Source organism: Leiobunum rupestre, chromosome 1 (genome assembly GCF_980474605.1).
Source record: "Leiobunum rupestre chromosome 1, qqLeiRupe1.1.hap1, whole genome shotgun sequence".
Lineage (NCBI taxonomy): Eukaryota > Metazoa > Arthropoda > Arachnida > Opiliones > Sclerosomatidae > Leiobunum > Leiobunum rupestre.
Genome location: NC_143384.1, coordinates 2,111,757 through 2,130,001, shown reverse-complemented (window position 1 = coordinate 2,130,001; position 18,245 = coordinate 2,111,757). Strand labels below are relative to the sequence as shown.

General features: G+C 36.5%; 1 protein-coding gene across 3 annotated transcripts; it reads left to right on the top strand.

The window, feature by feature from the left end:
• Positions 1-823: 823 nt before the first annotated feature.
• On the top strand, positions 824-7,390 carry LOC149960394 (uncharacterized). Of its 3 annotated transcripts, none has more exons than XM_090174300.1 (8): positions 824-1,038; positions 1,968-2,048; positions 3,910-4,009; positions 5,119-5,176; positions 5,281-5,479; positions 5,548-5,625; positions 5,703-6,038; positions 7,194-7,390. In XM_090174300.1, the coding sequence occupies exons 2-6, from the start codon at positions 2,009-2,011 to the stop codon at positions 5,619-5,621; spliced, it is 471 nt and encodes a 156-aa protein (XP_090030426.1). In that variant the 5' UTR covers positions 824-1,038; positions 1,968-2,008; the 3' UTR covers positions 5,622-5,625; positions 5,703-6,038; positions 7,194-7,390. The 3 variants fall into 3 exon arrangements, with proteins under 3 accessions (XP_090030426.1, XP_090030427.1, XP_090030428.1); XM_090174301.1 differs by lacking the exon at positions 7,194-7,390 and adding an exon at positions 6,162-6,271; XM_090174302.1 differs by lacking the exons at positions 824-1,038; positions 1,968-2,048; positions 3,910-4,009 and adding an exon at positions 4,835-5,023.
• Positions 7,391-18,245: the final 10,855 nt, after the last annotated feature.

The following is an 18,245-nucleotide window of genomic DNA, read 5'->3' as shown; positions in this document are numbered from 1 at the left end:
GATGAGGGTCCAAACTTTAAAAAAATTTAAAACGCTTAAAACTAAGGTGCACGGTTTATAGTGTAATATTGCTCCATAGCTTTGACTATGGCTGGTATCTGCCGCGCTATTTATCTACAGGGTGTTTCAGAAGTCAGTGCAATAAATTTGAGGTGTTATAGGGGTTGAGTAAAGATGTTTGACTGTCTTTGTCGCGATCCTCCGAGACGAATAGGAAAAGCGCTAGAGAGCGTTAAAGTTTGGCCTAAAAACGCCTAAATGTAAGCTTTCAGCGAACATAAGAACCTAGATAGAAAACCGGTTTCAAAGGGGAGTAGGAAAATTTACTACTACCCCTTTAAAACCGGTTTTCTATCTAGGTTCTTATGTTCGTTGAAAGCTTACATTTAGGCGTTTTTAGGCCAAACTTTAACGCTCTCTAGCGCTTTTCCTATTCGTCTCGGAGGATCGCGATAAAGACAGTCAAACATCTTTACTCAACCCCTATAACACCTCAAATTTATTGCACTGACTTCTGAAACACCCTGTATATTGCAGAAATAGTGTTAGTATTCAACTTGGAGGTAGTTTATGGCCAAAACCGATTAACGCAGGAAGTAGTATTAATTTAATAATTATACTTATATTATTTTTATAATTACGTTATATTTTATACTCTAGAAGCGGAGTCAATTTCTTCCAGTGGTCTATCTAGGTTACGTTACGCGCGCGCGAAAAATTTAGAATGGTGCCACATTTCTGGATAAAACGTTTCAACAGAAATTTACCGCATTTTTTGTTCGACAAAAAGTACTCAGATAGGTTTTCGCCCTCTGCCCCCCGGTCGGTATGATTTACGTGGTCATTTAAAAAATTTGCATAGGGAGAATAGGACGCGTCATATGTAAAGCTTTTTTGTTAAATGTTTTATCTTAGTTAGCGAGGTTAGCCAACCATATGAAGTCGCTGTAAATTAAAGCGAACAAAATTCATTTTCCTTAGTATCTTCGGATGAATCAACCTCCAGCACACCCAGAATCGACACCAAAAACGTTCCAGGTACTGTTTTTCATAATTATATAGTAATTTCTATAAGTTATCAATAATCAATTTGATACGATTTTCTTGGCGGTGAGCCTGAAGAATAGAAGGTGGTGCCTTGGGTATTAGCCTAGCTGATTATTATTATTATTATTATTATTATTATTAACTTATTACTGCGCTTTATCATAAGGAATAGGTTCCGTTTTTCTTACGAGAGGGCCACCCACATGGAAAAAATATGCTTAAATATCAAGTGATAGCAGATATAGACAAACATATTCGAGGATCTTTAGTAACGGTTCAAAAAGAGCTCGCCCTGTTGCGGACTGTCCTTACAATCATAATTAGAAATCGTCTTTTAATCATTTTTAGTCGTTATACATCAAAAACTACAAAATATATTTTAATCGGATTTAATCACGCGAAGGTGTCCTAATACTCTAGAGGTTATTTGCCCATCGGTATACTCTTGATAACAATATTAACATGCCTTATTCGGTGCTATCAGATAAGTCCCCTTCGTGGGGAAGTATCCGACTACCTAAAAATCGTAAAACGTCTTGGTTTCGCCGTGGAGGCATTTGATAAAGTCGCAGGTTTTTACGGCGAACTGAGCAAATTAAAATTTTACGCGCTTAAAAAAGTTTTGATGTACAAAAATGTAATTATTCGTATTTTACAGTAGAAATAACCATATTACTAAAATATAATTAAAGATTTGAGGCGGCGACCTTCTACTAAGATGATAGACACCGCTCACGACATTGCTAGTTCAAACCCGCTCTATTATTTTCTTAAATCAACGGTGAAGGGAAGACGTTTGGAAAATTGAACATTGCGGATACGGCTAGTTAGATACTTCTCCTTGAAGGAGCTCTATTATAAACTTATGGTGCTATATTTTTTAAGTTATTAATGTTGGACCATTTTTGTTTTTTTTTCAGTAAAATGGTATAACCACGCGTTTATTGGTGACAATAATCTCATGGAGATAGTAGGAGCTTATGAAAAGTTTCAAATTCCTAGTATGTATATTCCATGTATATCAAAAGTGTTCTATACGAATATCTTTTTTATAATATAATATCATATGTAACATAATTACTCATAAGTATGCCTCTGTGTAACAAAAAATTCAATGAGACCTTGTTTCACGCGGAACATACATTAAGCGGACCCAAAAATGCAAAAATGCTTATAATCCTTGCGCTATTGAAAATGTTACCAAGGAAACAAAATCTCGTGATCGCGAGACATGAGCTAAACTTGAAATGGGCAAAGCCAGAAACGCGCGAGGAATTCTCACTAACTTCCGTTTCCAATCAGTAAAGTTGATGACGCGTATTTCGTCACGGGATTGTAAGTGACGTAATTTACGTCAAATCCCGTGAACAAGGTTTCATTAACGAAAATACTTTTATGGCATACTTATGAGTGATTATGTTACATATATGATAATATACAACGGAAGACGCAAAGACAAACTGTTTAATACCGATGGGAGCTTTCGCATTTCGCTATCTGATAGCGTTTTCCATTGGGAACCTCCGAGTGTGATCCGGATTTGTTGAATAACGTCAATGCTCTCTGTAGGAGCCGCTCAGAGGATTCGCCCTGGTAACTCCCAATGAAATACGAAACATTTTCGGAGCACTCTTTTGTTTCCCTCTGACTCTTGAGTTGGGGCAGCTGGGGCACTCCGGGAGCACTCTGGGAGGGAGTAGCTTGGTCAATGGAAGACGATCCTCCCTCTCGGAGTTTCCCCTTTTTTCCCAATGGAATACGATTTTGATTTTGGAGCACTCCGGGAGCACTCCGGGAGGGAGTACCTTGGTCAATGGAAGACGATCCTCCCTCTCGGAGTTTCCCCTTTTTTCCCAATGGAATACGATTTTGATTTTGGAGCACTCCGGGAGTGCTCGGAGGTTCCCAATGGAAAACGCTATGAGTGCCAAGGTCAAACAAATTAAAAACCCATTTTGATAAAAAATGTTTTTTGTGTCATATCTATAATAATTGCAATACTAATCGAATAATTAGCCTTTCTATAAAGTCATTACGCTTGCCGAACTTGTTTTAATGTATCGCTTTCGTCACGAAATACGTAGGAGTTTCAGTTCAGTTTTGAAAGTTAGATCTTAATAAAAAGGGCGACTCGTCGAATTTTTATTCGTGTCTTGTTCAACTTGTTAAAATGTTTCACGTGCTCTTTAATATTTTAGCGTAAAAGGCTCGCGCATTTTTTTATTTTATTTCAGGTTGCACGCGCGAAATCGCTCGAGCCCGTTTACGCTAAAATATCAAGACGCGCGTGGAACGTTTTAACAAGTTGAATAAGACATAAAATGCTGGTCACATAGATCTTAAAAGAAATTGATTTGAAAAAATTCAACGGTTATATTGTGTAAATTGGCGCGTGCTTGCTCGGAAGGGATAATCTTATTGGCTAAGACAAATGCCGATAAATATTGCTAAGCCCACGTGATTCTATTTTATTATCAGAATAAATAATTACACGTACGACGAAAAAATGGGCGATATCATCGAGATTCACGCGTTTTTAATTTAAAAACCCTTCCTTTTGACGGTTTTTATTTTGGAGCGAATAATTTCTTTTAGCGTCTATTGAGTCCGATGTGAGAATAACTATTTTTGATCCTTTAAACTTATTTTGTAGTTATATGTACGTAATTTTTATATAATTTAGCGAATTACTCAACTTTTAATACTTATATTTGGAAGCTAGGTTGTTCCCGTTATTTTGTTTATTTGAGATAAGTCAAGCAGTGGCAATAATTTATGGAAAAATCTATTAACTACATGTAGGAATATGATATTCGGATGAAAAATCGTTCTTTTATAAGCATTTTACTCGCGTAAATGTAGGTTCGAGGAACGAAAGACATTTTGGTCTGTTGAAATCGTCTGGAGCTTTAAGAAGTACGAAAAATTTCTTACTAAAAATGGTCGAAAACAAGGACGAGAGGTTTGTATTATCTTTTATTAAAATATTTTCTAAAACTAAAAATATTGATTCTTTTTGCATAAAGTAAATATACAATATTTAAGACGCCTTCATTCTTTCTAGTCTCCCACCTTTGATTTGCCATTTCTACGTTATAGATAAAGCTTTCCTCTAACGCGAATTATTGTTTCGGTAATTTCCAGTTAAATAGCTGATGAAATATGACTCTTAGTTTCTTTAGCTTTGTTGTTTTATAAGTGCTTGAATATTTCAAGCAATTGAAAATTGCCATTTCCAATTTTAGACATAAAAGGGAACACTGCGCCGAAAATATTGTTCAAATATTATTAATATTAATTAATATTATTAATAAGGTATGATTGGTACCTTTCACCCTTAACATAGAAAATTTCAAATTGGCTGTAAAATGATTATTAGAGGCGTTTTTAAAAGTGGGCAAAATAAAGGAACGTACAGCGACGTACCATTTAATGGGGAGCCTCCCCCTATTCATTTTGGTTAGTTCATTTTCCAAATTACGTTTCGTAACTAAACAATGTTAAAAATGTTACAAATTTTAAAAATTAACATTTTTAAATTGGATTTATTAATTTAATTGATCGAAATGTTCGTCTTTGGTACCCGCCCATGAAACTTGTTTTTTCCCGAGATCATTTAAAGGCTTGACACAGTGGTGCCTTAAGAAGGCTGGGTCCCCGGGGCGGCCGTGTTTTGTGACACTCCCCAGGACCGTGCAGAAGTTTTCACGGGTCCGTCTACTTCAACTTTAATCGTTCTGACTTGCACCCCCCCCCCCTCGAGCTTCTACGATGGCACCCCTGGCTACCCTGGTACCCGGGGCGGACCGCCCCCCTCGCCCCCCCTCCCTTACGCCGCCACTGGCTTGACGGTTAAGTCGGGACCCGAAAACGTGTAGGGGGAAATTTCAGGGGTGTGCTCAGCCTGCACCTCGTATGAAATGTTTATGAACCTTGGCCTGCACCTACTACAAGCTCCCCAGCTACACGATTTCGGGTAATTTTCTGTTGCGGGCTTCACCTGTCTATTCTTAATTTCTTACACCGTCGGATGTTCGTTGAAGAGTTTCTATTATTTCATTTAATGAATAGAATCAAAAGTAATGAAGACTACATTTTGTGGACAGGATCAAACGATGTGTTCAAAATTGTAAGCTTTTAAAATAATAATACACTTTAAATAGAGAAAGCGTTTAAACGGATATAGATATAATATTTAGATATTTATGTTTTTATTTAAAAAACGTTTTACAGTTTAACGACGGAAATGAAAGCAATAAACGGGCGTGGAAGAATTTGATCGCGGATATAAGGGACTTCAAGGTGGCGGTCAAAACACTTCCAACAGATAGTAACATCGTTCTGATTACACCATTACCACCCAAAATGAAAACCAAACCAGAAATAATCGTCAATATTGAACAAATCTTTGAAGATGAATTTGAAGATTGTGGTAAGTATTTGAGTAAATGGCTTTAAGACAACTTTTTGAACCCCATATATCTTATCCATGGACCATAGACAATGTCGATGTCATAAAATGTTCATCATATATATATATGACAAACAAAACAAATACATTGAAAACTCGTTGAAAACGTAAGTAATTACTGCCGTATTTCTGCTGTTGATTTTCGTGGTAAGTTAACGCTTTATTCAAAAATTTACCCTACCAGTATTCCTTTCATCTTACCAAAATGCGGCACAAGAACGGCGTCAAAGAACGTCTGGAGTCAAATTAAAAAAAGAGTAGTCAAAATGACATCGGACAGAATAGGGAGGCACAGACTATCTAAATTAATGAGCGGAGAATACGATCTAGAGAAGATATTGTTGGAAATGGAAATTCGAGAATCCGATCAAGAGGACGAAGTAGGAGAACAAGAAAAGCGGTTGTCTGTAGAAATGGAGGGAAAGAAGAAAGCGGAGATTGCCGAAGAGTAAAACTTGTAGCTCTTAGTATAAATCCATATCTGTACATCAATCGATACGTGTCGAAAAAACCAACTGGGGTAAGTAAAGTATTTTAAGGGGGTGTAATTACAATTTGAGTATAAGTAACAGCCAGTAGTATAGGAATCTTCATTTTTCTCCTAAAACTTGGTTTAATGATCGTCGGTTTTGTTTTACCCAAGGGCCCATATAAATCTTTACGCGGCGAAGGACTAAAAAAGCTTTGAGAATTTTTCCCAGTCATTGGAATTGTCATTGTCATGGAATGATGCCCGCGTTTATGACGGATCAGTCGGAGCTTATTAAAAAATGAAATATTTTTAAAAGCAAAAATTACGCTTACTTTGGTAAGATAATTAAGAACTATTAAATTGGAATTTAAATTTGATTAATTTAAACACTAGTTTCGTCTCTAACATACATTATTTTTAAATTTGAAACCTAAAGGCATTCTGGTTCATATTATCGCCATCGAACTAACCTGGTGGAAATTTGGTCAATTAAGAGTAGTTAGGAATGAGATTCTTGTTCCAAAACTTTCGGTCACGCCATAGATCCTATCCTATCATTAACCGAAATCGTACTTCTGGTTACTACGTTACTTATGCTGAAACTAATAATTACATAAATATCTAAATAAGATAGCGCGGTGATGGCGGGAAATGATTCTAGGAGGTGGAGGAGTGGTTACCGCTCTCAGCTCGTGGCTGTCGGTTTTGTAAGCTCTCCGCACAGAGTAAAAGGGGTTTTCACAGAGATCTTCGGTAAAAGTAAATGAATGGAGCTGTTCGCATGAAGGGCTTACTACCACTTAATCAACAACAATGCTAAAAGGATACCGTTATATAATAGAAATAGCGCGGTACTTCGATACATATGCCTTCAGGGCCACGATAAAGCTATTCTTAAAAATGGTATTTTTTACCATGTCGTTATTTGTAATATTTTGATTGTTGGTGGCTCTCCAAAGTTCGATTTTGCTACCACCCTTCTACTCATTGTAAGCCAGCCACCTGGAATGATGTCATCGAACTACATAATTATTCTAAATGTTCGATTTAATCGGTCTTTTAATTGGAAATAGTCTTAACTGAACCGAACAGCCTTAATAGATGGAAATTATGTATAAAAAGAATTATATATGTAATACGCTATAGGAAAATTTATAAAAATCCTCTTAAGCAGAAACAAATTAAAAAATAGATTCTTTACAGCTATATAAAACACTGAACGAAAGATTTCCATCGCGATTCCCCGATGGAGGCAACGAAGGCTAGTCTTGCAGACAGAATTTCATGAATATTACAATTTATCTTTTGCCATATTATTATAATGATATGTCATTGTTATACTCAGTTATACTTAACATTTATCTATTTCCATTCTAATATTATGTAACCGACAAATAACGTGTTGCTCTTAATTTAGTGTTGTTGACTAAATAAAAAAATCACTAAGCACATTCGACTATAGGCGCAATTCTTTCCCATACTATTTAAATAATGAATAAAGTATCCTTCAAATATAAACCCTATATTATAATTGAACAAAGAAACTTTTTTATAACTACACATTATCATTTCCAATTCTCAACACACTAATTGTTAAATGAGTCCGTTTTTACAAAAACCATATATATTCATTACGCAGCAACACTCAGCGAATTGATAGAAGGCTTTGAAACTGCCTTTTAACACTGCCTTAATAATCTCCAATTGAAAACGCATTAAGCGAAATTGGTAAATTACCAATAATCTCCCCTGGAGGTTAGTTTAGCCCGGCATACCAGGGAAACAAATGGCTCAAAGGCACCGGCCACATTAGAACTCTTGATATGGAAAGCATTTGTACCGGTATTTGGTGGTACAATAAAATAAATCGAGGATAACGGTCCATTGATAAGGCTTTAAGCGAAGTTGGTAAATTACGAATAATCGCCGCTGGAGGTTAGTATACCCCGGCATACCAGGGAAACAAATGGCTCAAAGGCACCGGCCATATGGTTAGTCCTGGTATGGAAAGCATTTGTACCGGTATTCGGTCGTACAATAAAATAAATCGAGGAAGGCTTTAAGCGAAGTTGGTAAATTACCAATAATCTCCCCTGGAGGTTAGTATACCCCGGCATACCAGGGAAACAAATGGCTCAAAGGCACCGGCCATATGGTTAGTCCTGGTATGGAAAGCATTTGTACCGGTATTCGGTCGTACAATAAAATAAATCGAGGAAGGCTTTAAGCGAAGTTGGTAAATTACCAATAATCGCCCCTGGAGGTTAGTTTACCCGGCATACCAGGGGAAAAAATGGCTCAAAGGCACCGGCCACATTAGAACTCTTGATATGGAAAGCATTTGTACCGGTATTTGGTGGTACAATAAAATAAATCGAGGATAACGGTCCATTGATAAGGCTTTAAGCGAAGTTGGTAAATTACCAATAATCGCCCCTGGAGGTTAGTATACCCCGGCATACCAGGGAAACAAATGGCTCAAAGGCACCGGCCTCATGATAACTCTTGATATGGAAAGCATTTGTACCGGTATTTGGTGGTACAATAAAATAAATCGAGGATAACGGTCCAATGATAAGGCTTTAAGCGAAGTTGGTAAATTACGAATAATCGCCCCTGGAGGTTAGTATACCCCGGCATACCAGGGAAACAAATGGCTCAAAGGCACCGGCCACATGATAACTCTTGATATGGAAAGCATTTGTACCGGTATTTGGTGGTACAATAAAATAAATCGAGGATAACGGTCCATTGATAAGGCTTTAAGCGAAGTTGGTAAATTACCAATAATCTACCCTGGAGGTTAGTTTACCCCGGCATACCAGGGAAACAAATGGCTCAAAGGCACCAGCCATATGGTTAGTCTTGGTATGGAAAGCATTTGTACCGGTATTTGGAGGTACAATAAAATAAATCAAGGATAACGGTCCATTGATAAGGCTTTAAGCGAAGTTGGTAAATTACCAATATTTGCCCGTGGAGGTTAGTATACCCCGGCATACCAGGGAAACAAATGGCTCAAAGGCACCGGCCATATGGTTAGTCCTGGTATGGAAAGCATTTGTACCGGTATTCGGTCGTACAATAAAATAAATCGAGGAAGGCTTTAAGCGAAGTTGGTAAATTACCAATAATCTACCCTGGAGGTTAGTTTACCCCGGCATACCAGGGAAACAAATGGCTCAAAGGCACCGGCCATATGGTTAGTCCTGGTTTGGAAAGAATGTGTACCGGTATTCGGTGGTACAATAAAATAAATCGAGGATAACGGTCCATTGATAAGGCTTTAAGCGAAGTTGGTAAATTACCAATAATCTACCCTGGAGGTTAGTTTACCCCGGCATACCAGGGAAACAAATGGCTCAAAGGCACCAGCCATATGGTTAGTTTTGGTATGGAAAGCATTTGTACCGGTATTTGGAGGTACAATAAAATAAATCAAGGATAACGGTCCATTGATAAGGCTTTAAGCGAAGTTGGTAAATTACCAATATTTGCCCGTGGAGGTTAGTATACCCCGGCATACCAGGGAAACAAATGGCTCAAAGGCACCGGCCATATGGTTAGTCCTGGTATGGAAAGCATTTGTACCGGTATTCGGTCGTACAATAAAATAAATCGAGGAAGGCTTTAAGCGAAGTTGGTAAATTACCAATAATCTACCCTGGAGGTTAGTTTACCCCGGCATACCAGGGAAACAAATGGCTCAAAGGCACCGGCCATATGGTTAGTCCTGGTTTGGAAAGCATTTGTACCGGTTATCGGTGGTACATTAAAATAAATCGAGGATTAAAACGATCCATTAAAAAGGCTTTAAGCGAAGTTGGTAAATTACCAATAATCGCCCCTGGAGGTTAGTTTACCCGGCATACCAGGGAAAAAACGGCTCAAAGGCACCGGCCACATTAGAACTCTTGATATGGAAAGCATTTTTACCGGTATTTGGTGGTACAATAAAATAAATCGAGGATAACGGTCCATTGATAAGGCTTTAAGCGAAGTTGGTAAATTACCAATATTTGCCCCTTGAGGTTAGTATACCCCGGCATACCAGGGAAACAAATGGCTCAAAGGCACCGGCCTTATGGTTAGTCTTGGTATGGAAAGCATTTGTACCGGTATTTCCTGTTACAGACGAAATATACACACTAAATTTAATAAGACAAATTCGCCCCATTGAAAACGCATTTAGCGAAGTTGGTAACTTACCAAATAACGTAGGGCTCGGCGTTCAGATAATAAATTTTTTGTTTCATTTTTTTATAACCATATACCAAAATTATCCGAATTAAAGTTTATTTGTAGCGTATTAAATCGTATAATAGTGGCGAAAGATATCCATAAATAAACAGTTAATCAAATTTTTTATGATTAATGGAAATTTTGTCGGTTGATTTATCCGTTTCCCCGAGCTCTAAATAAACACTGCTGTTTGTTTGGTATATGTTTGTATTATTAATTGCGATTAAAATTGCATTTATTAATTTATAATTAATATTGAAGTACGTTAAGTAGTATAAATATTAGGTTACTTATGTTAATAAAATTTTGTTTATTACTTATATTAATAAAATTTTGTTTTTTAATTATGGTAATAAAATATTGTAAAATATTGGTTATTACTTAAGGTAATAAAATTTTGTAAAATTTTGTTTATTACTTTGGTATTAAAATTTGTTTATTACTTATGGTAATAAAATTTGGTTTATTTCTATTAGTGTTTCTTACTACTATACATTCTCATCTATTGGAAATCAAAATAATATATGATAAATTTCTCTTCTTATAACTTTACTTATGGTATTACATTCATTTGTAATCATTCTGAAAAAATTAAATTTTGTTGTTCAACCTGGGTGTATCAAAATATAGGTGATTGCTTAAAGGAATGACGCAAAGTCCACATGCGCCAGAGAGAAATTGGAGTTGGTAAAGTATGTTTTCGTATGATCTTGGCAAATTAGGTTTGTCCGCAAGTAGTAGTTTAGTTGGAAACACAAAACTGCAGAATCCAATTACGACAGCATAGCAGACGTCTATACAGGGCTTCCACATTTGATATCTAAAATTTTCCTCTTGCGATAATTTCATTTTCGCGTTTTCGACCTAGTAATTCCCATTTTTTATCCCTCGCTCTTAATACAAAATTTATATAGATATTCAGATTAATTCTTAAAATTATTGAAAATTTAAGGTTTTATTTATTACAAAATTACTTACATTTTAATAATTTTGTAAAAACCTATATTTAGATTGTGACTTTCATTACTTTTATAATGACCCGGCCTTTGTTAAATTTCCATCGCTTTGCCCGTTTCCCCTTTTAAATTTCATTATTCCCTTTCAGCGTTTTTAAAGGTTGAAAAATTCTGGAAAAAGGAAAAATTCCCCGCATATGGAAGCACTGCGTCTATAGCATTGAAAATCAATGCCAGAAATAAGCGTTTCAAAAATATTGTGTCTTATCAAGCAAAATAACTCAGCTCGTAGTATGTCTTTTCTTTAGAATTTTTTATCCCACAGCCTTATTTTATATCCATGGCGGCCGATTTTAAAATTCATTTTAAATATTTCCATTAGAATATACATAATTCTGAACTAAACACGCGTACTCCTTTACAATTTAAAATTTTCTCAGTTTACTGTTACAGTTTCAAGGTTCAAATTTAAGGAAATGGTTTTAAAATATATAAAAGGTGAGGGAAAATTTATGGAAATTATTTTAGAAATATATTTTGCTTTTTAAAATAATTCCAAAAAATAACTATTTAATCTAAAACATTTCAAATATCTGTGCCTTCATAGATCCGAACTACCCCTTAAATCAAACTTCCAACTGCTTTCATAAAAGCATTTTTTATTTATAGTTAAGTGAAGTGAGACGCGTTTTGGCGAAACGAACTTTTTTAAGAAAGTTATTCGTGTAATTCGTGTTATTTCACTCGCAGAAATGGATTTATTAAACATAATTTAAGTAATTAAGACGTCAAAAACCAACTAGTGATCATTGGTAGAAATACGAACTGCTTGCGAGCATGCGCGTAATTCCCCCCATCATCCCCCTAAAAAGGATGTGACGTAGCTCCTCAATTTCGTTCTAACGACAAACATCGTTAAAAGATGGCGCCAGTGAACATCGCCAATTCTTTTGACACGTTTTTCTCGAAGTGCAATAGCCAATATCCATTACTTTCTACATCCATGGTGACGCAGTGTTGTTCCGAGCGACTTAAGAACGTGCTTTTTCCAATCACAGAACGTATTTTCGCGAAATAATTTCGGGGAAAATGTACTTTTCGATTTTCCGTTTAGTGCGCCATCTATGTAACAAATTTTCTTCCTTTTTAAAGATTAAATCCGAAAATTACAAAGCCCTTGGAAACAGCTTTCAATTAGCCTTTTAGGTTTACATAGAGCCATGTAGCGGCCAAAGCGAGAACCTCATAAACTACTGGATTTTCGTCTGCTATGCAGACTATTTTCCTTGAATAAAGACCAAAGCGTCTGCTTAGCAGACGAAAATCCAGTAGTTTTTAAGCTTCTCACTTTGGCCACTACGAGACTCTATGTAAACCTAAAAGGCTAATAGAGGACCATACGAGAGGAATTCGGAAAAAGCCAGCTGCTTTGGTGGTGAAATTATAACACATGCTATTTATAAAACTCCAAAAAGTTCCAACGTACCAAATATATGCCAAAAAATATCAAAAGGTATTTCCATATCATAAATTGTTAGTGTGTGTTACTATTAATATAACGAATGCCTGTTATGTTGTTTGAATATGCCGCCAAAACCAATATTATAGATGGCGACACCTTACCATTGTTTTATTTTGGTTTCTATTTATGTACGTCTACCGTGACGCCAATAAAAACTTTAGCTCGTCCATTTTTGTTCTAACTCGAGCCTCGTTATTTCTACTCATAAATAATTCTAACATAAATTTTTTAAAGGATGATAAAATTCGAGAATTAGTAGTTAAGTCCATAAAAAATGGACTTAACTACTAATTCTCTAATTTTATCATCCTTTGCATACAGTCCATAGGTGGTTCCTTTTAACCATAAATTTTTTAAACGTACTAAATACGGTTTAATAAATCCAAAAACGTCATTTCGTAAAAACAATTTTAAAGCGTATTAAAAAAGTGTTAATGAACCGCTCGGAACAACAATGCTGTGGCATTCTGAATAGCTGGCACCTGGATTGGGGATTATCAATCCAACCAAGCCCGTATTTTAAAATTTCGTCTATACGGGACCATTAATATGAATTTAATGGCTGTTGGTAGCGAAAAGGCAGTCGTCCTTTTGGCGCCTTAAGTAATGACAAAGGCGACCTGCAACCTGACCCCTAGCGGTCGGCGTTTGGATAAAAATTAACCGTTTATTTGGATAATATCCATAAACAAAAATTATCCAACAAATAATCAGTTATTTTTGGCTTTTTCCCATATTAAATCGTTTCTATCCATGGATTAAATCCACGGATAAACGGTTAACCGCAATTTTTATGATTAATTGAAATTTTGCCAGTTAATTTATCTGTTACGCCGATCTCTACTGACACCTGCGCCCAATCGGCCCACGCAATTACTGAAACTGACATCACCTATTTATGATTAGTCTTTACCTAACTAATTTGATAAACATTACAAGAGCTTGGATGCGCAAAACACTTATTATGTGGTCTTTGCAGCTTCTGTTAAATTTGGGCGAGAAAAAAACTGCTTTCGGAAAGGGCTAGAACGCAGCGACGGCGAGCCTCGACGCAAAACCATTTTGTTAACCTCCAACGCGCATCGAAATCCAAGATTAATAATCCTTCACCAAATATATTAAACAGGAATAGACTCGCCTTGAAAACGTGTACGGGAAACTTGTAGGAGTGAAGACGGAGCCTTATCCCGTACTGTCGTACAAACTGCAATCCTACAAATTCAGGGAATCTTTACCTCTCTATTACTTAAGCCTATAACACACATACGTAAAAATCGAACGGAAAACCAAACTGAAACGTAAACGCAAAAAAATACGCAAAATTGGGACGGAATCGCGACGGGAAAGAGAGTTGAACGATGTTCAACTTTTTGGGCCCAAAATATTGTACGTTATCAGCCAGTCAATAGGCAGTCGGTCTCATACACCGTCGCTCTCCGTGATAAAATAAAGCCGAATCAAAGAAAGCTCTGAATAGAAAAAAAAATTAGAACACTTTATAGAAAAATAAAGAACTACCCTTGCCTTTTTTACAAAAAAATCCTTATTATAAGGATACAATATATACAAATAAACCAGTTGGCAAGCCATTGGATCCACTTTTATTATAGGAGGTAAGCGCCTTCTACTCGTAGCATTTAAGCCTTGGCTTAAAGACTGCTAAATGTTTTTTGGACGCCATTATCAAATCATTTATTGTCGTTTGAAGTTTAGCATTTGAGATGGCGCCACGGTGGCCGAAAAAAAAACCAAAATACGTTTTCAAGTGTGTGCCAAAACTGGAAACGTAAACAGAAACGCAACATAATTAAATTTTGCGTTTATGTTTCAGTTTGGTTTTCCGTTAGATTTTGACGTATGTGTGTTCTAGGCTTTAATATCACGTAAGGACGTTGTAAATTGTTTTCGCCAAATCTCCGAATGTTCCATCGGCTGGAAGCAAAATCGACGTAACGTTTTTACACTCATTAAGATAAATATTGATTTAAAAATTTGAAATTTCAATTCCTAAGGTACGCGCATTTTACAACGTGTATATCTCGGCAATCATTTACGAGAAAAGACTGCGCTTGTCGCCATAGATAACAGAAACCATATTAGTATGTAAATAACTTTTTGATACAAAAACCACGTAATTCAAGTTGCGTGTATTTGCTTTCAGCCGACGGTTTGCACTCGGACGGAGCACATGGAATTTCAAAGGTTCCCTGTTGAGACCTCGGAACTAACTGATAACTCGCTTGTACCGATAAAACACTTTAACAACATTCCCCGAAACGTTTTAGATAGAATGTTTGTTTTGTGATAAAATGTCGCAGCGAAATAAACTGCTGTTGGCATCGCTGTAGAGGTATGTGGAATCTTTGGTGACCACTTGAAATAAATTTATCAAAATAAAATACAAAAAATTACTAATTTCCAAATTCAATTTGCGCGATGGAAAAACGAATGTTTAGGCACTTTTCATGCCGAAGATTCTGCATTATCAAAGCAACCAGCATTGTTCTTACTGAAAACTACACCTGTCAAGCCTTTGTATTTTAATTCAATGAAACCAGCGTTGATTTACAGCTCTAATCGTTATTAGTGCTGTAAATCAAAGCTGGTTTAACAGTTGACTTCGGTTAAATTGACCCCCTCCTAATGCCCTGTTACAAATATTCATTAGTTGATGAAAATGCACCCATTATGCACCATCAATGCCCCTTTACGGAAGGAAATGACGATTTTAAAAAGGGGGTCAGATTTATCCGTGCCCCCCATTTCCACTTTTCATGAAACCTTGTTAACCAAACAAACGCACCCATTGCGCACCATTATGCACCACAGTCGAAAGATTACGCACCATTATCTCTAAAGAATTTACTTAAATACTAAATAGGGGGGAGCAGATTAACCCCAGCCAGCCCTTTCACTATTCGCCACGAAAATGGTGCCATTCAAACCAACCCATTTCGCACCATGGTCATTATAGGTTTATTTAAAATACTAAATGGGGCTAGATACACCGTAGCCCCCCCCCTCTTTTAATCTATCCAATTACAAAGGGTGCCATTCAAACGCACCTATTGCGCACCATTATGCACCACAGATAAATTATTACGCACCATTCTTGTTAACGAATTTAAAATTCATTTTAAAATTTTGTCATTTGTGAATTTTTAAAATGAAGCCTGGGGGCTAGATTAACCTCAACCCCGGAGTTATTATCCATGATGCATTTCGCGGTGACGCTCGTGGAAATCCCGCCACTGCAAGTTGTTTATTGAATACACTGGATGCCGGTGCTAAAGTCGTTTCACGTATTTGACCCCACATACGGTTTGGAACTGCCGCGCCACCTAGACCCGTTTTGGCTCCGAATTATTTTTGAGGTAATATTGTATGAAAAATCCAAAGGTTTTTATTTTAGTTATTGTTGAAAATGTATATTTGAAACTTATACGCGAGTAAAGGTCCTTTTCGCGGGCTGGTGTCAAAACACAGGGTGGTCGTCAATGGTATGCAACCGCTTTAGACCTTTAAACAAGGAAAACTACAAAGTGCAGAGGGTGGTGGCGTACGAGCTGCACGCAGTTTGTTAATACGACCTTAATTTAAAAACGACATTGTTTACGATTTTAACCGACTATATAAAATATCCCCGTTTTCTCACTTAACTGAAACCAAACGCGTGTCCCTGTTTTTGCATTTTATGATCACGTGATATTTCCGCTACTAAATTATCGAGAGTTCCCCAAAAACATTAATTTGAACAAAATTTTGAAAGAGACGGTCCTAGCCCCTAATGCGGTAATTTTACTTAACAATTTATTTTCCGAAGTTTGCGATTAAGTTGAATTAACGCGATTAAAATGGAACCCAAGGCCAAATGCAAAGAGGAAATCGATAGAATATTAGACGCCCTGTCTAAATTTAAAGAGGAAACTGGTCAACACAATAGTGTCACGGGCAATTCATTTCCTGTATGGAAAGACGTGAGTGCGGAAATAGGTGGTCTTGCATATATGTCGAAGCTCGGCTTGTACACATTTGTAATGAAAAAGGATAAAGAAACTGATGTAGAATTGTGCTAAGCCTTGGGAATTGATTTAAAAATTGGTGACGAAAGTGCAAGCACTTGGTATTTAGAATCTGAACGTATTTGCCAGAAAGCTCCCCTGCAAGTGCACTCTTCCAGTGATGATTCAAACTCAATTCGTTGCTCATTGGCAAATACAACAAACGACTATTCGAAAATGGCACCAAAAGAAACCGCGTATAGATGTCGGGATAGTTATAAATTGAGCACACATCGTCAATACGTCATATTTCAGCCAAACGTGTGGACGCACGAAGTCCTAAAATATACTTTTGAGAACATGAAACTACCTCGCGTGTTATCTTTCAAGTAGGAGGCGATTTCTATTCAAAAATTGGCGGACATTTTTTGGATTGTGATTTGTGAAGCGGAGTTGTTCGGCTGTGTGAAGGATTAATCAAACTCTTTCAATGCTATGAAAATAGAATGCATGCTGAGGGCTCATTTAAATTATTCTCATGGTAAGGGAATAAAAGAGCTTTGTCTTGGAAAAAGAGAAAGGAATTTGTCGAGAAAATGGTTGAAGAGTGACAAACCCCGGGCATGATTAGATTTACAATGGCCAACTGGCGAAATGATGGAACTAGGTGATAACGAGCCTTGTTTCATTCCATCGGCCAAAGCTTCATAAGTAGCTAAACATCAGCATTTCAAATCACTCCACCTAGAAGATAATCCATTCAATGATGTCCATATCTATTCAGGGACGTACCCCCCCCCCCAAAGCTTTGTAGAGTTGGCAAATTGAGGTGGACTTGGCAAAATGAAAAATATGAAACATGTTTGTTAATTAAAAAACTACTAAATCGATTGTAAACGATGTTGCAACAAATCATTTAGAATTTCCCAGCAATTTTCTTCCTTAAAGTCATTAACTATGTTTGAGATTTCTATGTAGTTGCTTCTCCTTATGTATAACTTACAAGACCTGATTTCTATGCTAGGCAGATAGTGTGTCGGAACTTTAGTTCAGCCTTGTGGAAAAAGCTTTTTAAATAGTCGTTTTTCCTTCAGCACCTTATAAAATTCAAAGGCAGATAGACGCGTGATAGAGAATATCGGTTGTACGTTATTATTTCATTGTTAATTTTCTACGTTACATTTGGCAACCTGTATCAAATTTATAAAAATACATAGTTTTAATTTCTATAGGAGATATAACAATTTTTTTGGCCAATGTGAAGAATAGCCCCCCCCCCCCCCTATTATTTTTCGTTTTTTATTCGATTTATTGGTAGCATTTTTTAATTTAATGGTGTATTAATTATTATCCGCAAACATATAAATTAAAAGTTATCGGGAATGGGATTTTTCAATTTTCACGGGTATTATCCTAAGATTTCACTGGCTGTTCTACCCCGAGATAGAGTAGGGCACATGAAAACAAACTTTTATTTTGGTCTATACTAATTGAATATCAATTAATGATTTGGGCCAATGTGAAGAATTGAACA

Excerpts from the sequence above, each read along its gene's own strand:
- LOC149960394 (XM_090174300.1), top strand. The coding sequence starts at position 2,009 with ATGGAGATAGTAGGAGCTTATGAAAAGTTTCAAATTCCTA. Across the intron at positions 2,049-3,909 it reads TGAAAAGTTTCAAATTCCTA|GTTCGAGGAACGAAAGACAT; the intron begins GTATGTATATTC and ends GCGTAAATGTAG. Across the intron at positions 5,480-5,547 it reads AGATGAATTTGAAGATTGTG|ACAATGTCGATGTCATAAAA; the intron begins GTAAGTATTTGA and ends CATGGACCATAG.